Source organism: Saimiri boliviensis, chromosome 9 (genome assembly GCF_048565385.1).
Source record: "Saimiri boliviensis isolate mSaiBol1 chromosome 9, mSaiBol1.pri, whole genome shotgun sequence".
Classification (NCBI taxonomy): domain Eukaryota; kingdom Metazoa; phylum Chordata; class Mammalia; order Primates; family Cebidae; genus Saimiri; species Saimiri boliviensis.
This window is the reverse complement of record NC_133457.1, coordinates 77,722,686-77,748,268: the sequence shown is the minus strand read 5'-3', so window position 1 is coordinate 77,748,268 and position 25,583 is coordinate 77,722,686. Positions and strand designations below refer to the sequence as shown.

The window sequence follows — 25,583 nt, the reverse complement described above, 5'->3', positions numbered from 1 at the left end:
CTTTTAAACTATGAACCTCACTAAGCCTCCATTTTCCCATCTGTGAAATGGGAATATTGAAAGATTGCAAGGGAAAAAAGGCATGTAAAGTGCTGAGCACAGTGTTTGACATGTAAGAAGCAGTTATTCAATGTTGGCTGTTACAGGGAAAGGCTCCAGCGCAGGCCATAACCTCCTGGAAAACAGGAGGTTGCTGACAGCCCCCAATCATTCAGAGAGGCCTTTTCTCCCCTCAGAATGAGAATAAGTTGGTATAGCCAAAGCCACTGTTTGCAAATGTTCTCTGTTCCTTATGCGTATATGCACAGTAATCCTTTCATTCCAGAATCTCAGGATCTTCTCATATGTTTTTGCATGGATTCTTACACATTGCTGAGCGGCTGGTGTGGGTAAATATTGTCATTCCAGGTGGAAAACTGACATGAGGAAGTGCATAGACAGCACTCTTGATCACACAGTACGTGAAAGGTGAAGGTGAAGAGAAGCCCGGGCTTCCAGGCCCCATACACACTCTAAAACGTGGAGGAAGATTAGAGAAGGAGGCGAGGCTGCAGATGGAACCCATTCTCCCTTGGCTCAGCCTTCTCTGCTTAACATAAGCACATATTTTTATTGCTGTACTTCCCAGGCTGCAAACTGATTACATTTCTGATCCCATGAACAGCTAAGGTACTAACTATACTCTGCTTGGATGGTCTTCATTTGCAAGCTGGAAATCCACATAAATACTTTGATAACATAACCTTCCACTATGGAAGGTTTTTGGCTAAAAAATATTCGGTTCCTTAAGAAACGGTTCTTTGTCGGCTGGTGGACTTATTGGCTGCCTTTGTCACCCAATTCCCTCAGCTCTCTGCTTTATTATCCAACACAGATCAAATCTAGATGTGTTATTGATATGGTACTTTGTTTTAATTCTCAATTTCTTTAATGTGGGGGAAAAATATCTTCCAAACACACATTAAAGAAATGTCCTTGTGTTCAGTTTGCCCTGGCCTCAGAACTGATTCATGAGTGTCACCTGCTTTCCCTACCCTGAGTCACAGAAATTACTTAAAATAGATCGTCTGAAGATCAACTGGGGCCAGATGAGCCACACAGTGACAGCAATCAGTATCCTTTAGTATAAAAATATCACTGTTCACCCCTAAGAGAAGAAGGTGGCTGGCATCCGCACCTGAGGGGGACAGGTGCTTCCTTTCCAACCTACAGCTTACACCAAATATGCAGAAGGGTTTCATTTGGGGGTCGGGAGGAGTCACCCACATTTTTTGAGCACATGCTCCATTTTAAGCCAGATTAGCTCCTGATATTGTGAACGACCCCTTCATTGCCAAACACCAGGTAGAAACCTTCATTTTAAAAGCACAATCAACTTTTCTTCTTCATTGTTAATTGATGAAACCAGAAAACACTGGATCCTTCCAGGTATGAACCAGAAATGGCTAAATCCATGTCTAATCCTGTGAACTGAACTATCCTCTTTGTTTTCAGCATTTTAATTTTTAGAGAGACAGGAGAGAAACAGAGCATCTGTCCCCTATGATTCTATTACTGGCTCTCCTAACACCATGAAAAATGTCAGCTTCTGCATTCTGATAATACTATACACCAAATGCTAGTGTAATAACGTATGTAATTTTAGGCAGAGGCTTACTTTCAAAAGCTTAAACGCAAATGTACCCTGTTAACTCTCGATTTCTGAACTCACCTGGTATGTCCTCACTTCCATTGTCGTCAGCACTTCGAATGTAATGTTGAGCAAACTCCACACTATTTTGAAGACCAAGTCTTATGATGGTGTGTTCAGATCAGGGCACCAAAAGCATTCCTCAAGCCGGAGAGTGCCCTTAGGTTTTGTAATTCATAAAATGAGGAAATATTTGCTCCCTGTATATATCTAGCTACTAATCTAACAGGTATACATTTGAAAATAAATATAGCACCACTCTGGTTTAGAGTACTTTGTACTGTCTTTTGAGTGGAAGGAACAGGAGAGTGTGTGGGGAGCAGGAATTTTCTAACATGGTTCTATCCATTGTACAAAAAGATGATTTCCCCCAGCATCTTACACCAGGTTGGTGCTCAAAATAGATGTTACGAAGCCCCATACAAGTGGTGCTTCTAACTTGCAGCTTCAGCCCACTCACAGAGTGGCAAGGTGCCCCAAAGGTCACAGATGGCTCTCTGTGCCCGCTGCAGCATGTCCAGATCCCACTTCTCAGGGAGAGGGCCATGGACCTCCCCCCCCCCCCACCCAGTCTCATAATCTTTGCATTTGCGGTTTCATGGGTGTGACTCCGAAATCTCTGTCCTCTAAGCCAGCAGGACTCATGGTACAATAAGCACATGAGTCACCCGGGCATCTCGGTAACATGCAGGTTCCGATGCAGCAGGTCTGGAGGGAGGCCTGAGAGTTGCTTTTCTAAACAGCTCCTGGGTGATGCCAATACCACTATCCCCATGTCCCTTGTGATAAACAGCAGGAGGCACACAGTTAGCTGTGTGGAGGGTGTGTGTTCAGTCCTCACAGAAATGATTCCAGTTCTGCACTCATCAGTTGGAGATAACAGAACGAATATTGTGAGCCCCTTTAATTCTTCCTGCAAAACTGTAAATATAGCCAAGTTTCTCTCTATGGTGGTGGATGAAACAAACAGCACTCTTAATCAAAATCTACGGATAACCCCAGATAATGGTTTTGCCATTAGTTTAACCTCCTCCACCTGAGTTCTTATCAACATAGCCAGAATAAAGCTAAGAGCCCATTTCCGCCTGTCCCCTTCTCCAGAGGACAATTAGATGACCAAATGCCAGGAACTAAAAAGGAATAGAACCCTAGGGTTTCCATCTCTGAAAACTAGGGGTTGGTGAGAATTAATGAGAACAAATTACATCTTTATTTTCACTAAGCACTTTTTTTTTTTTTTAATTGAGACAAAATCTTGCTCTGTCGCCCAGGCTGGAGTACAGTGGTGAGATCTTGGCTCATTGCAACCTCTGCCCCCTGGGTTCAAGCGATTCACCTGTCTCAGCCTCCCAAGAAGCTAGGACTACAGGTGTGCCACTATACCCGGCTAATTTTTATATGTTTAGTAGAAACGGGGTTTCACCGTGTTAGCCAGGATGGTCTCGATCTCCTGACCTCGTGATCCACCCACCTCGGCCTCACAAAGTTCTGGGATTGCAGGCGTGAGCCACCACGCCAGGCCCACTAAGCATTTTTAATCTAGCATTTGGTCTCCATTATACATGAGGCAACCACCATAGCCACATCAGCTGTATCTGCAATATTGTTGCCGGTAGAAATGTGAGCAATGGTGTGGTGGATTACAGTCCCTGCAGTAATCTCAGAGCTCTTCTCATTCATCACTACCTTGGAATTAATAACTAGCTCTTCTTATAATAAAGAAATTTACTGGCTCTTGTTAATAAGGAAACACATAGATTAATGACTCTCTATTTTTCAATGTTTTGATAACTAGATTTCAGTAAATCAGTTTCCTAATAATTCTGTTATTTATTTTATGCCTTTTAACACACTGTTCTGCAAAGAGGTCCACAGAGTGTCAAGGGGTGCATAGCACAGAAAATGTTTAAGAACCACAGAGCACCATGTCAGACACTGAAGAGATGGCAACTGATTGTGTTCAGCATTGTTGGTGCTGATTCATATAATTCTTTTAGATCAGGGATCACAAATGCATATTTCTCCAAGGAATATAGGCATATAGAATAAATTAGTGCAGTGGTCAGGTCTAAAAACAATGCTAGCAGAAAGAGAGTAGTATATGGTATCTGACTCTTGGCCTTGGGAGTTGGGGGCACTGAAGAGGTGGGCACCCCATGCGTGATTTTTGAGATTTTTTTCCAAGAGAAACCAAAAGTCTTGGTGTTGTGTGCACCCCTCCTAAAAAAATTACGATGTACACTTTAGCAATTATTTCAACTAACAAGACACAAATAAAACAATTCTAATCAGGCCAAACAACCAAAATAAAATGGGGGTTAAAGCTGGGCGTAGTGGCTCATACCTGTAATGCCACCCCTGTGAAAGGCCAAAACGGACGGATTCTTGAGCCCAGGAGTTCCAGATCAACCCGGGCAACATGGCAAAACTCCATCTCTACTAAAAATACAAAAAATCAGCCAGGTGTGATGGCATGTGACTGTAGTCCCAGCTACCTGGGAGGCTGAGGCGGAAGGATCACCTGAGCTTGGGAAGTCAAGGCTTCAGTGAGCCGAGATTGCACCACTGCCTTCCAGCCTGGGTAATGAGAGTAAGACCCTCTCTCAAAAAAAATAAATAAATAAATAAAAATAAAAAAATAAAAATAAAAATAAAAATAAATATATATATATATGTATATATATATATATATGTATATATATATATATATATATATATATATATATATATATATAGTGGTTAACATCCAGCATAAGATAAATAGGCAACATAGAACAGGTTCAAGTTTCCCTTTGCCCTAATAATATTCAGTCCAAATTCACTAAACTTTCAGTCTCGTGCTTATCCAAAGAAAGTCAAAATAGTTCTTTTAATGAACACCCAAAATCTAGCAAGTATGGTTACCAAATTTAGCAAACAAAAATACAGTATATCCGGTTGAATTTTAATTTCAGATAAGCAACTAGACTATTTTTAGTGTACTGTATGTTCCATGTGATATTTGAGATGTGCTTATCTCAAATATCCAAGACTTTCTTATTTTTATTAAAAAATTACTTGGTATTTTCCTGAAATTCTGATTTTACTAGGTTTTGGGTATTTTATCTGACAACTTTTCTAATAAGCCAATTCCAAGTTGTGATGGAATAGTTACTGTTAAAATTAATATGTAATATTAACAACAACAACAGTTAACATTGTAATTGCATTTGTGTTTTGTTTGAATAGCATTTTGATTGAGGTATCACATACACTTAGAAAAATGCACCTGTCCTAATACAGCTACATGGCATTTCACAAAGTGGGTACACCAGGTAACCTGCACCTGGTCAAGAGAGAGAATAGTCATGGCCTCTGAGAGCCCCTCCTGGCGTCTTTCAGACTCTAGCCTTACCTCCAGGGGAACACTGCTCCTGACTTAAAATGACATGAATTAGTGTGGCCTGCTCTTGAATCTTATACAAATGCAACTGGGTTGTACTTTTAAAATTACAAAACTCTCTACATGTGTGTTTGTGTGTGTGTGTGTGTGTGTGTATGTGCGTGTGTGTGTGTGTGTGTGTGTGTGTGTGTGTTTATGCTTTCTCTGAATATTGGATTACTGTGTAGATCCATGGTTTTGGTTTGAGTAGACAATGCTGGTGTCCCACCCGTGGCCCCTCACTCTTACCGATTTGGTTCCCACTGACCCGACTTCCAATAGCCAAAACCTGCATTTCTTTGTCTGGGGGCTCCTCCTGGTCACAAAAGCCCATATTTTCTGCTCTTGGGGTAGGAAGTGCCAGGGAATTTACACTCCTAGGGGCAGTTCTCAACCAATGACCAATGGGAGTCGGTGGATCAATACCTCAGCTCCCTCTCCTCTCAGAGGCATATTCCATCCACATGGTGTCCCAGAGGTCCCCATTAGGATGAAACCCTAGTTGCCCATTGCCATGAGTTGGTTAATATCTTCTTTCCACCATCTACCTCACTTCCCCACTCTCCTAACAATTCTCCTAGAATCGCCTCTCCAGATAAACTCTTTGTACTCCAATCTGGGTCTGTTTCTGGGTAAGTCCAAGCTAATATATTTGGTTAAATTAAATTACCCTAAATGCCCTACATTTATTCAACAAATCTGTGTCAAGTGCCTAGTCCTGCCAAACGCTGTGCTGGGTGCTGGCACATCAATGCCTGGCAGTGAATGCAGATGTCCTTACACCTGGTACCCAGAGTGGGCGAAGGGAGGCAGGGGCACCACAGGCAACAGCCCGTGGACTTGCTGGCCTCAAGTCCAGCATTTTCTTCCCTACAGCAGAGCTGACTCCCTGTGAATTCTGATGTGTGTGGGAACACTCTGAACTATCAAATTTTGAAGGCCTAGCAGGCAATAACTTACACTTAACATGAAAACAACTACACTAAATTTTGTGGATGATTGAGAAGGCATGCCTGAGTCCTGAGGCATCTTCAGGTCATTATGAGCATCCATGGTTATGTTCAGCAAGATCAATGAAGAGCACTCAAGAGATTATTTTATGTCTGCACTGTCCTGATGTGGCCTTGTTTTATTTAAATCTGTCTCAGCTAGAAGCTTGTTTATTCGTCATTTGTTTTTCTCATACAAAACTGGAACTCAAAATGAGTTTTCTTTTAAAAATTAAATTAAAAATGTGTATTTATTTTATGTTCCTGGTTGGGAAAATTAATAAGCAGCAGTTCACTGTATTTTGCAAAAGCATGCTATTGTTTTTTCATGGCCCAATTATTACTGTCCATTTTCAGCAGTGAACTTGTAGAAAGCAGGAGCCATTTGTATTTCAGTGACTTGTCCCGGCACAGAAGTTTTTAAAAAGTGTACTTGAATGGTGAACAGACAGTAGCAGTGAGACCTCTTGTTGGGGGAAAAACCCGCATATGGCCTGGCTGAACTTCAGTACCACTTGGTGTCCTCAGGTGGTTTCAGGGACACTCCAGAGCTCTGTCCTCACTGCAGGTCAGGTGGCTGTATTTCCTGAGATGAGAATTGGCTGTAGAAATTGTGTCAGCTCAAAAGCTTGCTACAAAACCATGTTATGATTTCTCAAATCCCTTTTCCATGAAATTTGTGTGAAATAACATTTCTCACAGACACTAACAGTTTTGTGTTTCAGGTTGTGTGACTATGATGTTGTTTTGTTTGCTGCAACAGTGTTTTTTAAAGCAAGTACTCACAAATTGAGAGTATTCGTGCCTTTTTAAATGTGCCTGCAATGTCAGGCTTTATTGTTCATCAAGAAAAATTATGGTAAATATTATATTATATTACAGAGACACAATCTGTCTTCATATATACTATATGTATATTATCATATATAAATAGCTGTGTATAGATTCACAATGCATATCTGTACACAGAAAATATATGGTTTTATCATAAACAATTACTTTTAACCTCCTAGAGGGAGCCAGAATTCCAGAAGAGAATGTGTTGTTTTGAAAGTGTGAATTTTTTTTACATTATGCCACTCTGAAACTAAATGAAATTATAAGAAGGAAACTGAAGCTGCATATTCAATAGAGAATGTGTGAAATGCATTCCATAAATAGAAAAAGAAATATCAAGATGAAATTCCAGCTGGGTGGGATTCCTAGAGCTATGGGGGAGGGGGAAAGTAGAGCCTCTGGCTGAATTCCTAGGGGAGTGGACAGGCTTCTGTAGTCTGCACCATCTATGTTATTGATCAGTGAGGCAAGGACAGAATTGCTCATTGTGGGTTTTCTCCTGGGACCCCTATTCCGGTCTCTTTGCCAAAGTGACTTGTGTTTCTTTTCTGCAATTACTTTGCAAAGGGCTGCAGAAGGTGATCTGTCTTCTCATCAACGTGCTGCGGCTTGGGGGACACCTGCCAACAGATGCAAAGAGTCTCCAACTTGATGCAGAGGTGCTAACATGTTCCCCTCTGCCAGAAAATGTGTTCAGGGCTGAGTCACATGGCTCTGATCTTTCCCTAGAGATAAGTGATCCTTCACTGAGTGGCAAAGGGAACTGTGTGGAGCCCGGAAGACCAGGGTATTCATGCTTGTGAAACAGTGAAACACTCAGCCACCAATGAGCTGGGGTGGTGTTTTACTTTTGTAAATTAAATTGGCCAAATAGATAGTTTCAGTGTTTATTTAACTGATTCTTTCCCTCCTAGAATATATCTGTATCTACAATATGTCCCTTCCATATCTACATTCCTATCTATAGTTTTTATAGTAACTTTGCTTTGATCACTTACGTCGATTCTCTTGAAAGCAGTTCATTTTAAAATTTAGCTGTGGTCACTGGTTTTTTTGTCTCTCAGCCTTCAACTGTTCTCCTTTTTGGCTTCAATTTCTACTATACCTGTTCTAATGGCTACAGCAAGGGATAAAGGAAAATCCCCATGGGAGGCAATCGTAAGTGGGTGTCTGTTTTTCACCTTTCCCTGTAGTGAAGCATTGTAGTATAGCGTCTGGGAACAGGGACCCAAGGCCCAGGATTTCTAACTTCAAATCCCAAACTCTTCCCCACTGCTAGTATTACCAACCTGGCTTAGTACTCAACTTCCTCAAGCCCAGGTTTCTGCGAAATGAGGGTAAGCCGAATCGTACTGGGTCACTGGAAGGATTGAATGACAGAATACTTCTAAACCCTCTTCTTTGCAGGAAGGGTCAGATAAATATTGCTTTTGTGTTGAATGGTGGTTTCAGAAGGGTAAATCAGGGGTTGGCATGAGTTCATAATCACAGCTCTTACTGTAAATAACGTGGAATTATGAATTATTTGGGTGTATGCCTTTCTAAATTCCTTCTAGAGTGTGGAAAGAATTCTTTGGTTTGATGGCTTCTTACAGGTGCTACAGGTTGTCACTTCTATAGAAGAAAATGATTTTGCTAAGGGTAGGCTCTCAATCTGGGCTGATATTCGATTACAATCCAGATATTGAAAACTGTTCTAGTTATAAAAAAGAGAAAGGATATCCCCATCCACCCACATTTGACATTGAGACCTCATGAAAGACATATTTCTTGCAGAAGTAAAACTAAGTGTATAATTTGTGATGTATTTTCCTATTTTTATTAAAGTTGTATAGGCACAGAACTTGAAGAGGCAACCCGTTCCAGAAAACTTACTGTGGAAAGCAGCCATCTTCCAGTCCCACCATCACCGTTCCTCCACTCTTCCAGGGCAGCTACTTTCCATTAGTTTGCCTGTTCCTCGTGTCTGCTCATTATCTCTAAATAACCTGCTGATCGATGGCAGCTACTTGACTTGTTCAGTTGCAGGCATTCTCCGCTGACTTCACAGTATAGAAGAGGAAGGTTTGGGTCTCTTTTAATCCCACCCATCTCACTACCCAGCCCTCATATTCCCCCAAAGAGTTACACGTTTGGTTAGACAATATTCTGCTTAGTTTATTATTACCATGTGACCACTCTTCATAGTTGAGCCATTAATACATAATAGTTCATCTTCTTTTGGGCACAGTTCTATGTTTACCTTGTGGCTTGTAAGTGTCTTTTTTATTGTTTTTATTGTTTGTTTGCTAGGTTCTATTCTTAGACCTCTCGAATCTTCTCTCCATAGGTTCAAATTTATCAACTGTTCCATCGATTTTGTCCTTCTGGCAACACTTTTTCTGGAGTCTTCTGAGCCAGTTCAATCTGACTAAGCTGTTCTCTAAGCCTGCTGCAAAAGTTTCATTTTGGAATCTCCTTTTATCACCCTTCTAAATTCTCCCTTCACTGTCATTCTAGAAATACCATTTAATTATCATCCTAGATTCTGGTTACTTGGTATTATGTTTTGTTGTAACATAATTATCTGTAACAAGTGCTTTACTCCCTTATTTTGGTAAGTACATTCTCCAGTACCTTTTTCAGAAAAAGCACATAGAAGACAAATTTTTTTGAGACCACTAAAATTTTACTTTTATTCTTTTCTCATTTTTAATTAATAATTTGATTGAGTATAGAATTGCAATTGTTTTTCTTTCTAATTTTGAAAGCATTACTCCATTTTCTTCTAGCTTTCCATGTCTTTGTTGAATACAAAATGTCATTCTCGTTTTGATTTTTTGTATATAAACATGTTTTCCTCTGTCTGGTAGTTTCTAGGGTCTGTTCTTTGTTCCAGTGTTTTGAAGATTTATGATTGTCTGCCTTGATGTACATCTTTTTTTGTTTATTGTGCACTCAATCAGATAGACTCAGAGGACCCTTTTGCTATGAAAATGCATGTCTTAACTTCTGGAATTGTTTCTGAATTGTTTATTTGATCATTTCCTCCTCCTGTCTTCTCTGTTTTCTGGACCTTCAATTCTTCAAATGCTGGATCTCTTGTTTTCTATTAAGGTAATGAATGAGCATTAACTGGTCTGTATGAGGTAAGGGAGGAAGTTTGGAGATTAAATTCTTAAACAGTCTTTTGATTGTTCAGTCTTCAGGCCTATCTTTATTCTAATTTCTAGAACATTCCCAATTATTCTTCTGCTTTCCAGCTTCCAAAATTTTGTTGTTCTGGTCCTCTCTTCTATTCCTTTTGCATTGTGGGTTTATGTCCTGTTTAATATTATGATCTTGTTATGGTATAACAAGAATGGTAATGGTGTGTGTTCAATCTGCTGTCGTTAACTAAAAGCCCAAGTTATTTGTTAAAGCAATTCAGAATTGATATTTGCCATATGTTTTAAGCTCATTTGTCTGATTATAATAAAGTGAATAAATGCAACCTCTTATGACCTGGTGGAAAATGAACAACTTAGTGCAATTTAGTCTACTGTGTAGATGGTGAGTGATGACTACAGATTCTAAAAGTTTACGGTATTAAGAGAGAATGATAAAAGGGTAAAGAATGCTTTATATTTATTCTTACATGATATTTGTAATGTGAGTCCTCTTCTTGACAACCCTGCCACATGTGACTTAGATCTGCAAATACTTCACCTAATAAGGCAAAATTAGCAACAGGAAGTAACTAAGTGTCCATATAAGAAGTGGGGAATGCATTAATGAAAGAGACTGGCCTTGTCATTCATTTATGGTCCTATTTAAGTCATGTCTTTTATGTTATTTGAATCCAGAAAGCCCTCTCCAGTTTGACTGGCCTGATCTTTGTGGACTTGCACAGCAGTCAGGGATGGTAGAGGCTCAGGGATCGCGTGTCCCTGGGGTCCCTTTTCCCACTATGTTTGGTGTAGCACATGCCTGTCACTGGCCTGGGTGAGTGTGCTGACTTGTGCTGTGTCTTTTTTCCCTTACTCAGCCAAAGGCAAAGGTAGCCAGGCAGACACCCTACGACCATGAGGTAGCAGATACTCTTCTAGGGAAGGGATAACCCTTGGGACAAGGCGTGTGGACTCTCCCAGGCTTATTTGTAAGGTCTGCCAAAGTAGACTTACACTGTCAACAGAGAAAAATACTAAATATCCCTAAAGAAGAAACTGTGAAGAACTTCCCAGGGAGAAATAATTCTTTCTCCAAAACAGAAACCTCAGCTGACATCCACAGCTCTCTCCTCTGTCCTCAGACTCCCCCCACCACTTCCAGTCCTGGCTCCTCTGCCCTCCTTTGGACCTAACGGCCCCCTCCTCTTGCAGGGAAGGCTGCTTTAGCCTCCAGTGCCTGTCAGTCTGTCTCAGCAGAGCCAGCATCTCTTTAAGGGACATCTCCAAATGCTAAGAAAAACATTTTCTCCAGGATCAGTAGGCACATCAATTCTTCAAAGATTTTGACTAAACCAGGGGTCAGATGCCAGCAAGGCCAGGCATGTAATAGAGATGAGGGAAGAAGGTGAGGCAGAGACAGGCTTGTCCACATCCCTGCCAAAGGGCAGCAGCTGTCCCAAACACATTGCTCACTCCACGGGGCAGGACAGGCTGCAGCAGACTCCAGAGTCATGACAAAGACATGAGTTAGGATTGTGCCTCCTATCCCCTTGACATTAGAGATGTCAAGTCAAGCCTGCTCCTTGGGGACGTGAGACTCCTCTGATGGGCAACTTTGCATTAAGGGTTCCCTGGGCCTCAATGAACCTTCCTCAGACTGCTTGGCAGCTGGGAAAATGCACCCAACCATCCCTGCCTGCTTCGCAGGGGTCAGACCCATATCACAGTTGGACAGGCTGCACGCCCAGCTCCCCTGGAACCCCATTTTCTATCACCAGCCGTTTTGCCCTAATGAAATTGTCACCGGTTTAATTCTATCTTCATGTCTGTCTCTCCAAGATCCAGACTAATATGCCTAAAGGCCTTGAGTAAATTCCTATTGATTGGCAGATCGACTGGGTGCAGGACAGAAGGCCTAGACAGGAAGCTGGCCAAGCCTGCAGGAGTCCCGCCTTCTCATTTGTGCAGTCTATATCCTGTTTAACTTTGTTTCCCTTGTCCTGTAGGTTGTGGCTCTTTCCTCCTGGTGCCTGCTGAGGGATTCGATTTACTACACGCTATCTGTGATCGCGCTCATCGTGGTGAGTCACTCTGGCCATTTCAGCTCCCATCGGTGCTCTTCTAAGCACCAGGGGTGGTGTGCGGCTCCTCCACGTGGAGTTCACTCGAGGTTACCAGTGGCAAGTGTGTGATGCGTGTCTTTGCATGGAAGCAGATTTCTTTCTTTCAGCTACTTTGATCCCCGAGAACACCAGCCTGACCAATGGGTGGTCGGAACCAGCATTTGGACTTGGGTTATCTGGGTCTGTGAGAGTCCATTGCTGTTCTCCCGAGACCCTCCTGACCATGGCTCTTCTGTCACTTCATTGGCGTCCCTAGCTTTGGACCTCACTTCTCCCCTTTCTCATTCTGTACGCTCTGCCAGGACACTCTCTGCCCTCCCACAGAGCCCATTACCATGGCCAGCTTTGTTGCAACACCCACACCTGTATACTTAGCAGTGACACCTCCCTGAGGTCCTGTGGTGGACGAAGAACTCTCTACTAGTCATCTCCATGCCCCAACTCAACATGTCCCTAAATAGACTTCTTTTATTTTTATTTTTATTTTTTTATTTATTTATTTTTTTTTTTTGAGAAGGAGTCTTGCTCTGTCACCCAGGCTGGAGTGCAATGGCGCAATCTTGGCTCACAGCAACCTCTGCCTCCAGGGTCCAAGCGATTCTCCTGCCTCAGCCTCCCTAGTGCCTGAGACTACAGGTGTACACCACCACGCCCAAATAATTTTCGTATTTTAGTAGAGATGGGGTTTCACTACATTGGCCAGGCTGGTCTCAAACTCCTGACCTCAAGTGATCTGCCCACCTCAGCCTCCCAAAGTGCTGGGGTTACAGACATGAACCACCATGCCCGGCCCCTGAGGACTTTTGATGTTTTCCCCAAGACTTGCTTTACTATATGTTTAATTCCCCATTCCTATCTTAGCCACAAACTGGGAATGATTCCCTCAACTCCCACCAGACCCATTCGGCTTCATTGTACCGTGGATTTCAGCTTACAACAATCTCACCAGTGCATTCCCCCAGAGCCCACTTCAGCTGAGGCTTTCTGCATTGCAGGCGTGGACTGCCGCAGCAGCTCCTGTAGCTCATTGTGGGTCAGTGTTTCCGTGCAGCGCAACTCCACCACCTACTCCCCACTCCTCTCCAGCCCTGCCAGTCCTCACGGCCATCCGAGTGGTGTCTCCACAAAGAACACCTGCAAATGCTTCTCCCTTGTTCAACTGCTCAGTGGCTCTGTGTCATCTGTGGGGAAAATTCCATACTCTTCAGTGTGGCAAGCTGAAGGGTGAAAAATTGGACAGAACATTGAAATAGCAGTCGGGAGATCTGACCCTTAGTTCTGCTTGCTCCTTTACCACCATGGTTAATTTTATGTGTCAATTTGACTGGGCTAAGTGTTGCCCAGATGGCTGGTGGAAGTATTTCTGGCTGTCTGTGGAAGTGCTTTTCAAAAGGGATCAGCGTTTGAATCCTAGAAAAATCATCCTCCTGACAGTGGGTGAGCATCATTCAATTCACTGAGAGCCTAAATAAAACAAAAAGGCAGAAGAAAGGTGAATTTACTCTTCCTGCTTGAGCTGTGCCATGAATCTTCTCCCGTCCTCAGACATCAGTGCTCCAGGTTCTTGGGTCTTTGGATTCAGACCAAGACCCACAGCATTGGCTCTCCTGGTTCTCAGGCCTTCAGGCATAGACTGGCACCATACCACAGGCTTTGGAGATGGAAGATCATAGGACATGTCAGCCTTCATGATGCTGTGAGCCAATCCCTCACAGCATATCTCATATATATATATATATATATATATATGTCTTTTGTTGGTTTGGTGTCTCTGAAGAACCCTAACAACACAGCCCTCATTGGCTCTCATGACCTTGGAGAAATCAATCTCTCTAGGTTTCAGTTTTCTTACCTACACAATGGGGATAGATCAACTAAAGGGTCTACTCACCAGTTGGACAAAGCTCTTACCAGTACATTATTTTATTGTAAATCTTTATGCAAATAAAATGAACATGAGGCTTGATGTAAGACTTTCCCTGAGCAACCAGACAGGTACTTCAGTGACCAGCAGTTTCTGACATTGAAAATGATGGGTTTACAAAGCATCACACAAGGTTTGCCAGGAGGTCAATCTTCCCTTAAAACGTTCCTTCAACCTTGTCCTGCTGAGTCCCCAGATTCAAACAGGAAGGGAATTGAACTTACCATGCTCCCCTAGTTCCAGAAGCCCTTTATAATTGGGAGGGCTGGAACCCACCTCACAGAGCAGAGAGGTTCAGAATGATATGCTGGAACTGAAGACATGCTTCGTCTTTTAAACTTCTGGTTGGTAGATTTAAGGACATACATGAACTCTATGCCCTTATTCTCAGTTATTACCTGTGAAAAAGGTATGATCACCTGGAAGTCGAGGACTCTTCCCAGACTTCTCCAATATCCCTTTCCGTGAGCTTCATCTTTCCATGTACAAATCCACACTAACTGTGTGCACTTTGCTCTTCTGTCATTACTGGATGTTGAGATGATTTTTTGAAAAAGAATGTTTCAGAATACATGGTTAGAGAGCAGTGTCAATGAACACAGCCCTCTACTTTGCTGAATTCCGGAAGGAGATGACTGCTCATGAAGACAAGGTGGTGGAATGGAGCAGAGCACATTCAGATCTCCTGGGAGCCAGACTTAACCACACACTCCCAACAGCAGCTCTGCTGGTGTTAGTTTCTTTCCCCATTTTCCACATGAACACTTCCTGGACTACGTGTGAAGTCACTTGTCTTCTGTTCATTGTATCTGGATGTGTCCAAGATAAAATGAATGTAATTGTTGCTAACGATGTGTGAAGAAGTTAAGAGGTTTGGCTTCTTCGGGCTTTGAGTAACTCCCTCACCCAAGCCTGGTCTTTGGGCAAAGCAATTATCTGCGCTCAGGGTGCAGCTTATAAACCCCAGAACTGAGCTAGCTGAATGTGCAGGCTGCCAGGACAACTCTGTATTTCATTCAGACAGCAACAAACCACACAAGCAATGCCGTTACCTGCAGATGCGGACTGGATTATTTACAGACCAGTTGTCAAGCCTAGAGTTTTGTGATTTGAGAAAAATTACATCTCTCCACCGTGAAGAAGAAATGGAAAAGATGAAGTTTGAGTTCTTAAGGCTGGGTCTTGGTTCTTTTTACTTTAACTGGTGTTCCTCCAACTTCAGTCTGCACTGGAAACACCCAGCATGCCTATTTAAAAGGCAGAACCCAGAACCTGTAGTTCAACAGGCTATTGAGTAGGACCTGGGAAATTGCATTTTAACCAGCATTTTCCCTCACCCGCAGGTGATTCTGATGCCGGTAGCACCACACAGCATTTTGAGAAACACAACTTTAAATATGGCTGGAAACTATTTCCTTGGGGTATTCATCCGTTGCATAGAAATGATCATTTCTAGAGTCAATTTTGAGATTCCCAAAGGAAAGAAATCATAGCCGCCTAAGTAACTTTAGTTGTCTGGATTTCTGACTATTGCTAGTCTGAGTAGAATCTTAACTCTTGTTAAATGGTGGCCAAACTTTCAGAGCCATTTTTACATGAGATTTGAAACTGTCCATGAGGTGTAAAACAGAGTTTCACACCTAAAAGTGCCGCCTGTAGCAGTGTCTCCATGGCCATATTCCGTGCCCCAGCCAGAGGCTGCAGCTCACACACACTCTGTGTCTTTTTGCTTATTATTCCCCTCTTTCTGCTTCCCCTAATATCATGGTAGCAAAATCATTTTTCATTTTTCTTCCAGTTTCCCTTAGATAATACTAAGTTTCCCTATAGGACTCTGCAGTGAGCACTTGAAATTCCGTTGTTTAAAAGCCCTTCCTTCTACCCACCAAATAATTACCAACCTTCCCAAACAATGCATTCAACTACTCGGGTTTTTTCAAAGCACTCTCCCTATTCTACAGTTCTGAAATGTTCAGAAGGCATAACTGTCGGTGTCCTGAGGTTGTGCAATAAGGAGCTCCTTCACCCAGAAGGCAAGTCAGGATTTAGCGGGACCAGACGTTGTTCTGTGTACGTGCCCACCAAGGGGTTCTTCAGACCTCAGCAGAGGAGCCCTGAAGACAAACCGTGGGCCCTGGAGACCCTCAGAGAGGCACAGTGACTTCTCCAGAGATGCCGATGGCTGCTGAGGGGCCGAGGGTTCAGAGGAGGGTCAGGAAAGTGCTAATAGAGTCATTATGACCTGGATTCAGAACGGCTGAAATGCCAGCTAATGTGAGCAGGACATGCCGGGGCCGACAAGCAAAACCACAGGAGCAAAGTGCACGTGCATTCTGAAACCGACAGAGCTCAGAACAGTTCACTCAGATGGAGACACGGGGCAATGCACTTCCCTGTTCGGGTATTTCACCTAAACTTTCTTCTGTGCTATTTTCTACTTTGTTTGAAGCAGAAGCAAAAGAAATGAATTTAGTCATTGTCTAAAGCAATAATAAAGTGTGGGCTTCTTGGTGCCCTTCCCCCACCACAGTCAACATTCCTTTAGCCCTGGTGACGTTCCATGCTTTGAAACATCTGGCCAGCCGTGGAGAGGTGGGACAGTGGCTCTGAAAGCATTGAGGAGGCTCCCCCAATGCCTTCAGTCTCTTTTTGCAAAACAGACATCACCTTTTAAGTCCTGGAAGAGTTCTAGGTTCTTTGGAGCCCTTCCTTGTGCCCATCCACCCACCAGCCAAGTGCAAATCACTATAGATTTATCGCTGCTTCTCCTCTGCCCCCAGTGAGCACTTCAGCTATGGGCATGTCCGGCCTCCCAGTCCTGTCTTTTCTCCAAATTCCAGCAGGCTGACAGTTTTTTTTGTATTGAAATGTTACTGTAATTTACATAATCAGGTAATTTGCATAAATGCAAATGATTCATTACAACGGCAGTCTAGCAGCTGCTCTAAAAGAAATACTTTATTTTTACCCTTCTTCTCTGCTGGAGGACGGGGCCTGTGAGCACAGAGAGGAGGGCAGCCCCCGGGCGAAGCGGATAGGCCTATGGGACAGGTTCCAAGTAACAGGGACCAGGTCGAAACTCCAAATTCACAAGTGCAGCCTGTCTGCTGATCGGCCAGGTGAGCCCTTGGCCGTAGTTTGGGGGTTCTTGGGGCAGCCTGAGCACTAGCACAGCAGTGAGCTTCCTTCACGTCAACACGTCTCTTTCCTTCCCTGGGACATTCATTGTCATGTCCCCAGGTGAATGAATGGAGCCCAGGGAGATATGAGAGAGCTCAGCGGAGTCACCTGCCACAGGGGCCCAGCACCTCTAGCAGAATTTACATGAGATAGAAGTGGTCTACAGTCTTGTGCTGTCCAATAAGGTAGCCCTTGGTCACGCGTGGCTGCTGACAGACAACTAGTGAAACCAAGGAACTACATTTTTATGTTATTAATTTTAATTCTTAACAAGCATAGACTTGATCCTCAACAGGGGACTGCATTGGGTCTACCGATACGACTTCTTAGTTTAATACTCGTGACTCTGCAAGCAAGCTGTTTTGTGAGTCCCACCTTAGAGACGGCAACATCATGGCTCCAGGGGTTAAATAATTCACCCAAGGTCAGGGAGCGGCGATACTTCGAGTTTGCCGGAGCCGGTGTCTGAGATGGTGCAGTTCTGCTGCCCCAATATAGAGTTTGGACTTTTCCCCCAATAAAATTCTCCTCTTACAGTTTTTAAAATCATCCTTACCCCACCGCCCCCTCCCCCATTAGAGATGTGTGTCACCTTCACTCACTTTGAGGTTTAGTTTTTAGGCAGCAGAGAACACCTTCAGACGCCCCCCGGCTAGAATTTTTTCATTAAAATAACTAATCCGAAATAATCTGAAAATGATTGTATGTTGCCCTTTCTGTGAGAGAAAAGACATCTTCAGAGGTCCTGTGGAAAGCTGCCTTTCACCTGCGGCTGGTTGGCCGCCAAGGCCCTGACCCCTCAGACCCATCACCCTTCCCTCCTGGACCCGTTTTTCATAGGAATTAACCTCTTCTCTCTTCAATTTAGAAAACTTGGAGTTCTTATGTTTTATTTCAGTAGCTTTTGGGGTACACGTGGTTTTTGTTTACATGGATGAATTATATAGCGGTGAAGTCTGAGATTTTAGCATGCCCTTCACCCGAGCAGTGTACATTATACCCAATATGTATTTTTTTTTAACCCTTGCCCGCCCTCCTACCCTCCTCCTTCTGAGTCTCTGAAGTCCATGATACCACTCTGTATGCCATGGCATACACACAGCTTAGCTCCCACTTACAAATGAGAACATACGTATTTCGTTTTCCAGTCCTGAGTTGCTTTACTTAGAATAATGGCTTCCGGCTCCATTCAAGTTGCTGCAAAAGACATTATTTAGTTTCTTTTTATGGCTGATTAGTATTCCATGGTATGTTATATACCACATTTTCCTTATCTACTCATCAGCTGATGAGCACCCAGGTTGGTTTCATATCTTCGAAACTGTGAATCGTGCTGTGACAAACATACTCAACGCAGTGTCTTTTTGATAGAATTCTTTCTTTTGTTCTGGGCAGATACCCAGGAGTGGGATTACTGGATCGAATGGTAGGTCTACTTTCAGTTCTTTAAGAAATTGCCATACTGGAAAACTTGAGGTCCTTCAGGCCACTGTGCCCTCGTTATATTTCAGCTCTCTTTCTGGCCAAGTTGAAATAACTATGATTGCTAGAAAATCCTCACCGGGAATGACCGTGACAGAATTTTAAGATCCTTAAACAAATCGACTACGGTGTTACAAAGGTCACCTGTTTTGCAATCCCTGCTGTTGATCGGAGGAAGGAAGGGCCTGCTTTAATGACACTGGATAAACCAGGAGGCCGGTTACACTCTCGTTTGCTGCTTCAGCCGGCCTGGAGACCCCAGAGAGGAGCCTCTCATCTTTTACAAGGAAAACAACTTGGAAACTTCAGCTATGTGTTGGGTTCTGGTTTTCCCTGCCCAGCAAACAGTCCTTTTGGCTTAACACCCCTCATCTCCTATATCCTCAGTTCTTAACCTTTTTTCTTTCCTGTAACCTGCCCTTATGTATTTATACAACATGATCAGCTCTGCTAAAGCCCTGCCTGTAGGTCATTTATTTTCCTGCTCCTGCATCCACAACCTTCATCAATCAAGCCAGCCTACAAGATGTCCTGAAGCAGGAATTCCTGCTTAACTTTAAATATAACCCATATTGATACCCAACAGTCAGCTTTCCAATGTATTCCACCGGTTTCCTCTCCTCAGATGAAATCACTGTGGCCTTAGCTAAGCCATCTGCACCCCCACCCCGAGAGCTGAAGAAGTGAGAATTGCACCCACTCAAGGGAGTTCCCACGATGTTGAATGGGAAAAGTCTACAGAGGGGCTTTTTTTTTTTTTTTTTTTTTTTTACAGCAAGGAAGGAAAGAGTTTCAGATTTCAGTCTCTTGAAAGACAATGACGATGTTGATTTTCTCCTATGATTTGCACTGCTTAAAATTCTCATGGTGCCAGTGATTATAATACATGCTATCAAGTCTTAGCTTCAGCAGTGCGGCCTCTCTTGCTTCCTGGTTACAATTTACAGTAAGCAAACCCAGGGGCTGACATGGCGTTGTTGAGACAGCCGCCTGCCTCCCAGTGCGGCCAGCCTCTTCTCTCCCACATATACTAGGGGCTCCCAGCTCTTCCTCCCCTGCGCCTCCATGCTGAGCCCTCCAGTCCCTTGGCAGTTCTCTGGGTTGTTCTGATATCCAGGGATTCGCGGGCCTGATGTAAGCCCGTCTTGCTTGGAAGAATTCTGGAGCAGACACCAGGAATGAAAAGCCGGTTTCCATGGTACCCAGCCGTTCCTCTGAAGCCTGGAGGAAATGAGTGCTTTTTTCAAATTCATTCCTGTTTAACATTTAGCTCAGCAACAGAACACGTGGAAACCTTAGGGCGAAGCCAAGGGTAGCTTTGGATGAACTGCATGTGGGTCAGAGGGCAGGGACCAGCTGGTGCTCAGCAGATCTGAGACCCAGCTGTCAGTATCAGCCTTGGTGGTCTCTGGGCTATCACAGTGCCTGGCCCCCAAACAGAACCAACAGGGCACAGAGAGAAGAGCTGCTTACCCAAGGCTTGCTTTCACAAATCTAATGGAGAAGAAGCTGAGGCAGTTCCAAAGCCCAGAACAGGAGGTCCCTCCGGTGCAGCTCATCGCGAGGACTGAGCGTTGACCCCAGGACAGAGCACCATGCAGGACCTGCCCCTGGAACACCAGCTTGCCCCATGACAGCTGTGACTGAAGCCACCTTCGGTAGGCTGTCTGCCTTGAGGTGCCTCCTTTCCTTCCAGGAGATTTAATGGAGCTGCGAAAATGGACTTAGCTGACTTCATTTCAACTTCACTACCTTGGCAGGCTGGACACGGACGGAGGACTGGAACGTGAGCTCCACTTAGTGGCCATTGGGAGGAACTGTGGGTGCGACTTGTTCTGGCTAGAAAAATGATTTCAAGTTTTCTTCTACACCAGTAATACTGATCTAAGGGTTAGGAGATGTTGCTTTGATTTACTTTACTCACAGCTAGTAGAGCATAAACTACAGAGGGATATGTGACATGTGTCTTAAGTGTATTGAATAACATGAAATCATTAAGGAATAACAAGTTCATTTGCCAACCTTCAGCAAACACAAGTGAAAGGAACCTCATCCTTGTCGTTTTAAGAGTTTTCCGAGGGAGTGATTCAAATGCTCCATCAAGATGGCCCAGCAGGGTACCCTCCCGATGGAACATTCTGCCAACAGTGCCAATCCTCCTTTTCCGTCTTCCGAAGAGGCCATGACCAGCTGCTTGTTCTCCAGGGAACAGCACTGAATGCTCACAGGCAGTTCATAGCTCATCTCCACCTCCTTTCTCACAATGAGCAAAAAGGCCTGCCTCTGTTTAGAGTTTTTTTAGAGACGGGGTCTTGCTGTCTCACCAAGGCTAGAATGCAGTGGCCAGATCATAGCTCACTGCAGCTTTGAACTCCTGGGCTCAAGTGATTCTCCCCCCTTGATGTCCCAAGGTGCTAGCATTACAGGCATGAGCCACTGTGCCAAGCCAATTTAGATTTTTCTCAGAGACCTGATTTCTACTCCCTTTTGTTCATTTAATGGCTCTGTTCTGTGTCCTCTTGAAGGAGAGGGATAAACCTGAATGATGTTTGCTGTCAGCCACAGGGTAGAGAAGCCCTGGCTTTGTGGAGGCCTCCTCTTCCTCCTCTTCCTCCTCTCCCTCTCCTCCTTGTCTCCTCCTCCTCTTCCTCCTCCTCCTCCTCCTCTCCTCCTCCTCCTCCTCTCCCCCTCCTCCTCCTCTTCCTCCTCCTCCTCCTCCTCTCCTCCTCCTCCTCCTCTCCCCCTCCTCCTCCTCTTCCTCCTCCTCTCCTCCTCCTCCTCTCCTCCTCCTCCTCTTCCTCCTCCTCCTCTTCCTCCTCCTCCTCTTCCTCCTCCTCTCCCCCTCCTCTTCCTCTTCCTCCTCCTCCCTTTCCTCCTCCTCCCCTCCTCTTCTTCCTCCTCCTCCTTCTTGTCTACCTTATGCATTCTGAGTGATGGGGAATCTTCACACCAGGCAGAGATCAAAGAAGAAACTATATCAGTTATTCAAATGTTTCCAGAGCTCCGCATTAGTCGGTACCTGTAGTGGGATCACATGCATCTCTCTTTCTCCGCCTGCCTCCCTGAACCATATCCCCAACCCCAGCTGCCCAAGCCACAACCATCTTCTTGACTTCAGAGTCATGAAGCTCTGGCCCTAATTGCATATTTTGTCCAATCTCATCGATTTGCCCACTGTTTTTCTGAGTATTGTGCTCCTATTTGGGGTCCCTTATACAGTTAAACCCAATCTCACTTTTTCTTTGCTACGATCATTGAAACGATCAGTAGTTAAAGTCCTATTAATCTCAGGGCTGACTGCTAGCAGGCAGAAAGAGTACTTTCTTCCAGGGTGAGCGATCTCCCCACTTTTCCTCTGCAGACCCTGTGCCCCACCTGTGGGGAGGATCACACAGAATAAGGGCTTTCTGAAAGCTGCTTTCAGATTCTACGGTATTGCCTGCCTTCCCTGACAGAAGAAAATTAAATCGGCCTGGTCTCATAAACTCTTTCTCAATATCTTCTGTTCTTTTAAGTGGCCACAAATTGATTGTCACAGCCTGCTCTCAGGACTAATATTGAATTGACTTCAATTAATAGAAAATGTTTTCTATCTTAAATAATTTGGTCTGCTCTGTGATTTTTTGACAACAATCTTTTTTTTTTTTTAAAGCAAGTTATGCAAAAGAGCTGTGAATGGCATCTAGGGGATAGGTTCCATGCCATTCAGCCTGGATTATAAGATTATTGCCTTTATTTTTTTAAATTCTCTACCCGTTCTAGTTTGACATAGTCATGCCAATGTCAACTTGTTGAATCTGATAACAAAAATGAAAGTAACAAAAATGAAATGTAAGAAAAATGAAAGTAACAAGCCTTCCAATGTTTTGTTAGGGAGAATGAGTTACAAATGAGCACGGCTCCTTCCTCCCCATCCTCATTTTGACCTTCAAGATAATTAGAAAGGGTTACTCATGTGCTTTGTGACCAATGCCCTGAGGTGTTCTCTGCATCCCCACCCAGCTGCTGGTTACTGCCCTGCCTGGGGGCTGACGCCACGCCCACTTGTTAGCTGAGTTTCCACCTCCAAGCTGTGGTGACACTTGACACCCAGATTGTCCTGCAAGTATCTGCTGCAGTCTGCAGAGGGCGGCTGCCTCTAAAGGAAAGGCCACTCCGAGACGACTGTACTCAGCGCAGTCATACTTCATGAGTGCGGGAAGAAAGAGCTACAAACCTTGCCTGTGGTTTCCTCTTCGATAAAATATAGGTGTACTCATTTGCTTTTGGCAACACACCATCAGCCACGGGCGTCATGAAAAGATACCAACTTGAGAGCTGGGGCTGAGTTCTAGAGCCAATTCTGCCACAAACGCAGCAACTCCAGAAAAATGACTTGCGTTCTCTGTGATTCGGTTTCCCTGTATAATCAGGGATTACTCCAGGTTCCCCCACGCCCACCCCCGAAATGATTTGAGGCAGTATATAGATCAGGACTTAAGTAGATTAAATCCTGCCGTGGATTCTCTCTGTATTCTTTCAAGTTTTAACTGATGAGTAAACCTCAGCGGGGCGCTTATGTGTCTTTGACTGCCTCTGTGGGGCTGCCTCTGAGCCCTCATAATCTTTCTTAACGAAAGGCCAGGACCACGCCCAGGGCTTGGGTAGCCAACAGTGTCCAGCTGAGATTTGCAAACACCGTTTGTTGTTACTTCACTTATTTTTCAGGGTGATGGCAAGGGGCGCTGATCCCTCACTTCTGGTTGTGATGTGAAGTTTCCTTTGGAAATAAATTCTTTTAAGGAAACAAACAAATAAGTCAATTAAAAGAAAAAATTGAGCCCATAGAAGTCCAAGCACTTGCATAAAAACCGAAGCTGCACAGACATGCAGCAATCTTACAGAGACTGATATTTGAAAGTATCTGCCGAGCTCCTACCTCCCCTTGCAGATCCAAGATTCTACAATGGGTCTTGCTTTACAAAGCAGGTTGGTCGCATTCTCCTGTCACTCTGATGTTGTACAGAAATCACAGGAAGAAGGGAATTACCTGAGGCTGCTCCTTTCCACATATGCCCACCCTGATCTACCAACTTCCACGAACACTGGCCAAAGGCAAAGCCTTAAAGCACCCGTGTGTGTGTGTGTGGTGTGTTTGCATGTATGTGTGTGTGTGTGTCTAATCTTCTATTCTTTTTCTTTTTTCACAGTTCATTTATGATGAAAAAGTTTCCTGGTAAGTACCTCTTTTCCCTGCTTCTCCTTTCCGCATGTTATGCTGCAGAGCTAAAAATATCGGAGACCAGAGTTAGGATTCAAGAAAGAAAGGAAAATGTCATGGCAGCTTAGAACAAGAATTTCCTGCGCACCCCAGGGGAGAAATTAAATTTATTTTCACAGAGTAAAGAACTTTTCTCTGTGCTGGAGTGGTGGGGTTCCATATGAGACCCCCACCCCTATCTAAATTTCTTTATCATCCTATGTCCAGACGTCATGGCCTAGCTGAGTCTTTCTAGAGCCATCTGCTAGGGCATAGTTATGATTTCACCGATCTTTGAAAAATGTGTCTGAACCAAGCTCCGTGTTCCCAATGCGGTGTTTATCTTAGGAATTAGGACGCAGGCGCTTCCGTGAACAGTAACCCATTAAAGTTCCTCCTGACTTTTAAAAGATCTCAGAGCTCTGACAGTTGGTGGTGTTGGGGTTTTTTATTTTGATAGAAACTGTTGCTCCCACTAAATATTTGGGAATACGTTTGCATTTGGGTCAACTGTTCAAATCTTCATTTTTGAGATGGGTTCTGAGCAAGTCGAATATGTTTGAAATGGAAATAGAAATTGAGTGTATTGTGCATTCTCGTTACATGTTTTCCAAATGTTTGATCTACAGAGGTAAGCAATGTGAAATAACATCTTAGGAATAGGCATAACTCAGTAGGCAGAAAAATTCCATGGTATTATTGAAAGCTAGGAATGAGCCGGAAAAAGTAGAGTCCACCAGGCTTCACTTTCAGCAAAATGACTTCTAACTCGTTGTGGGAGTGGGCATCTCTGTGTCTGAGGACATCTCCAATTTTCAGAATTAAGGGGCAATGAAGGACACACCACATTGATGATAAATGTTACATGCTACATCAGGGTATTAAGATACTTTTGCTAACTCTCTCTCCTCTGTGCAAGAAGGAAGAGGAGACAGCTAGGAGAAAATAAGAAGGAGGTCTTCTTTAAATAATAATGAAAGGAGTTGACATGCCTACGTGCATCCCGGGTCAGAGAGCTTCCTTGTTATATCATCCTGGAGGTGGCCACTAAATATAGTTGGGGGCATCTTTCCCCCATGTCCTTGGGGATAAAGGGCAGCACAAGAAAACTTCCAGAAGCCGAGGGCATAGTTAGCACCACCTCTGCTCCACCTTAGCAAACAGTAGGTGCTTCAGCGTTGCTCAGTGTTGCTAGTCTTCGCTCACGGCACTCCCAAACAGACAAACAAGCTGTGATCACAGTTGATCTCAGAAACGTGTGTGCTGCTGTTGTGCAGAAACGTGTTAGGAAAGGCTGCCCAGCGTGGTTTGATCTCAGCCTTGGAGGGAGCCGTCTTTTCTACTACCTCCGTGGCACTGTTGCATGAAAGCCATGGCAAGAGGCTTTGCCGTCGGCCCATTTCACTCTGTATCCTCAGAATATCTCACGAAGGAGATCGTATTTCATTTTCATTCCTAAGGCTTTTCCCGTGATGTTAGGTAACCCATCCTAGGGTAGGTGCCCAAGCCTGCAGCAGAAGGGTCTAGATTCTAGAAGGTTCAAGTCATCAGAGCACCAAGGGTCCCTCAC

General features: G+C 43.9%; 1 protein-coding gene across 1 annotated transcript in view; it reads left to right on the top strand.

Annotated features, from left to right (window-relative positions):
- SLC24A3 (solute carrier family 24 member 3) overlaps nt 1-25,583 on the top strand; it is a 497,749-nt gene that overhangs the window by 418,297 nt on the left and 53,869 nt on the right. Inside the window, exons 7-8 of the mRNA XM_039479737.2 lie at nt 12,072-12,146; nt 23,964-23,989. Of these exons, the coding sequence (XP_039335671.2) occupies nt 12,072-12,146; nt 23,964-23,989 (101 nt within the window). The remainder of the gene's footprint in view (nt 1-12,071; nt 12,147-23,963; nt 23,990-25,583) is intronic.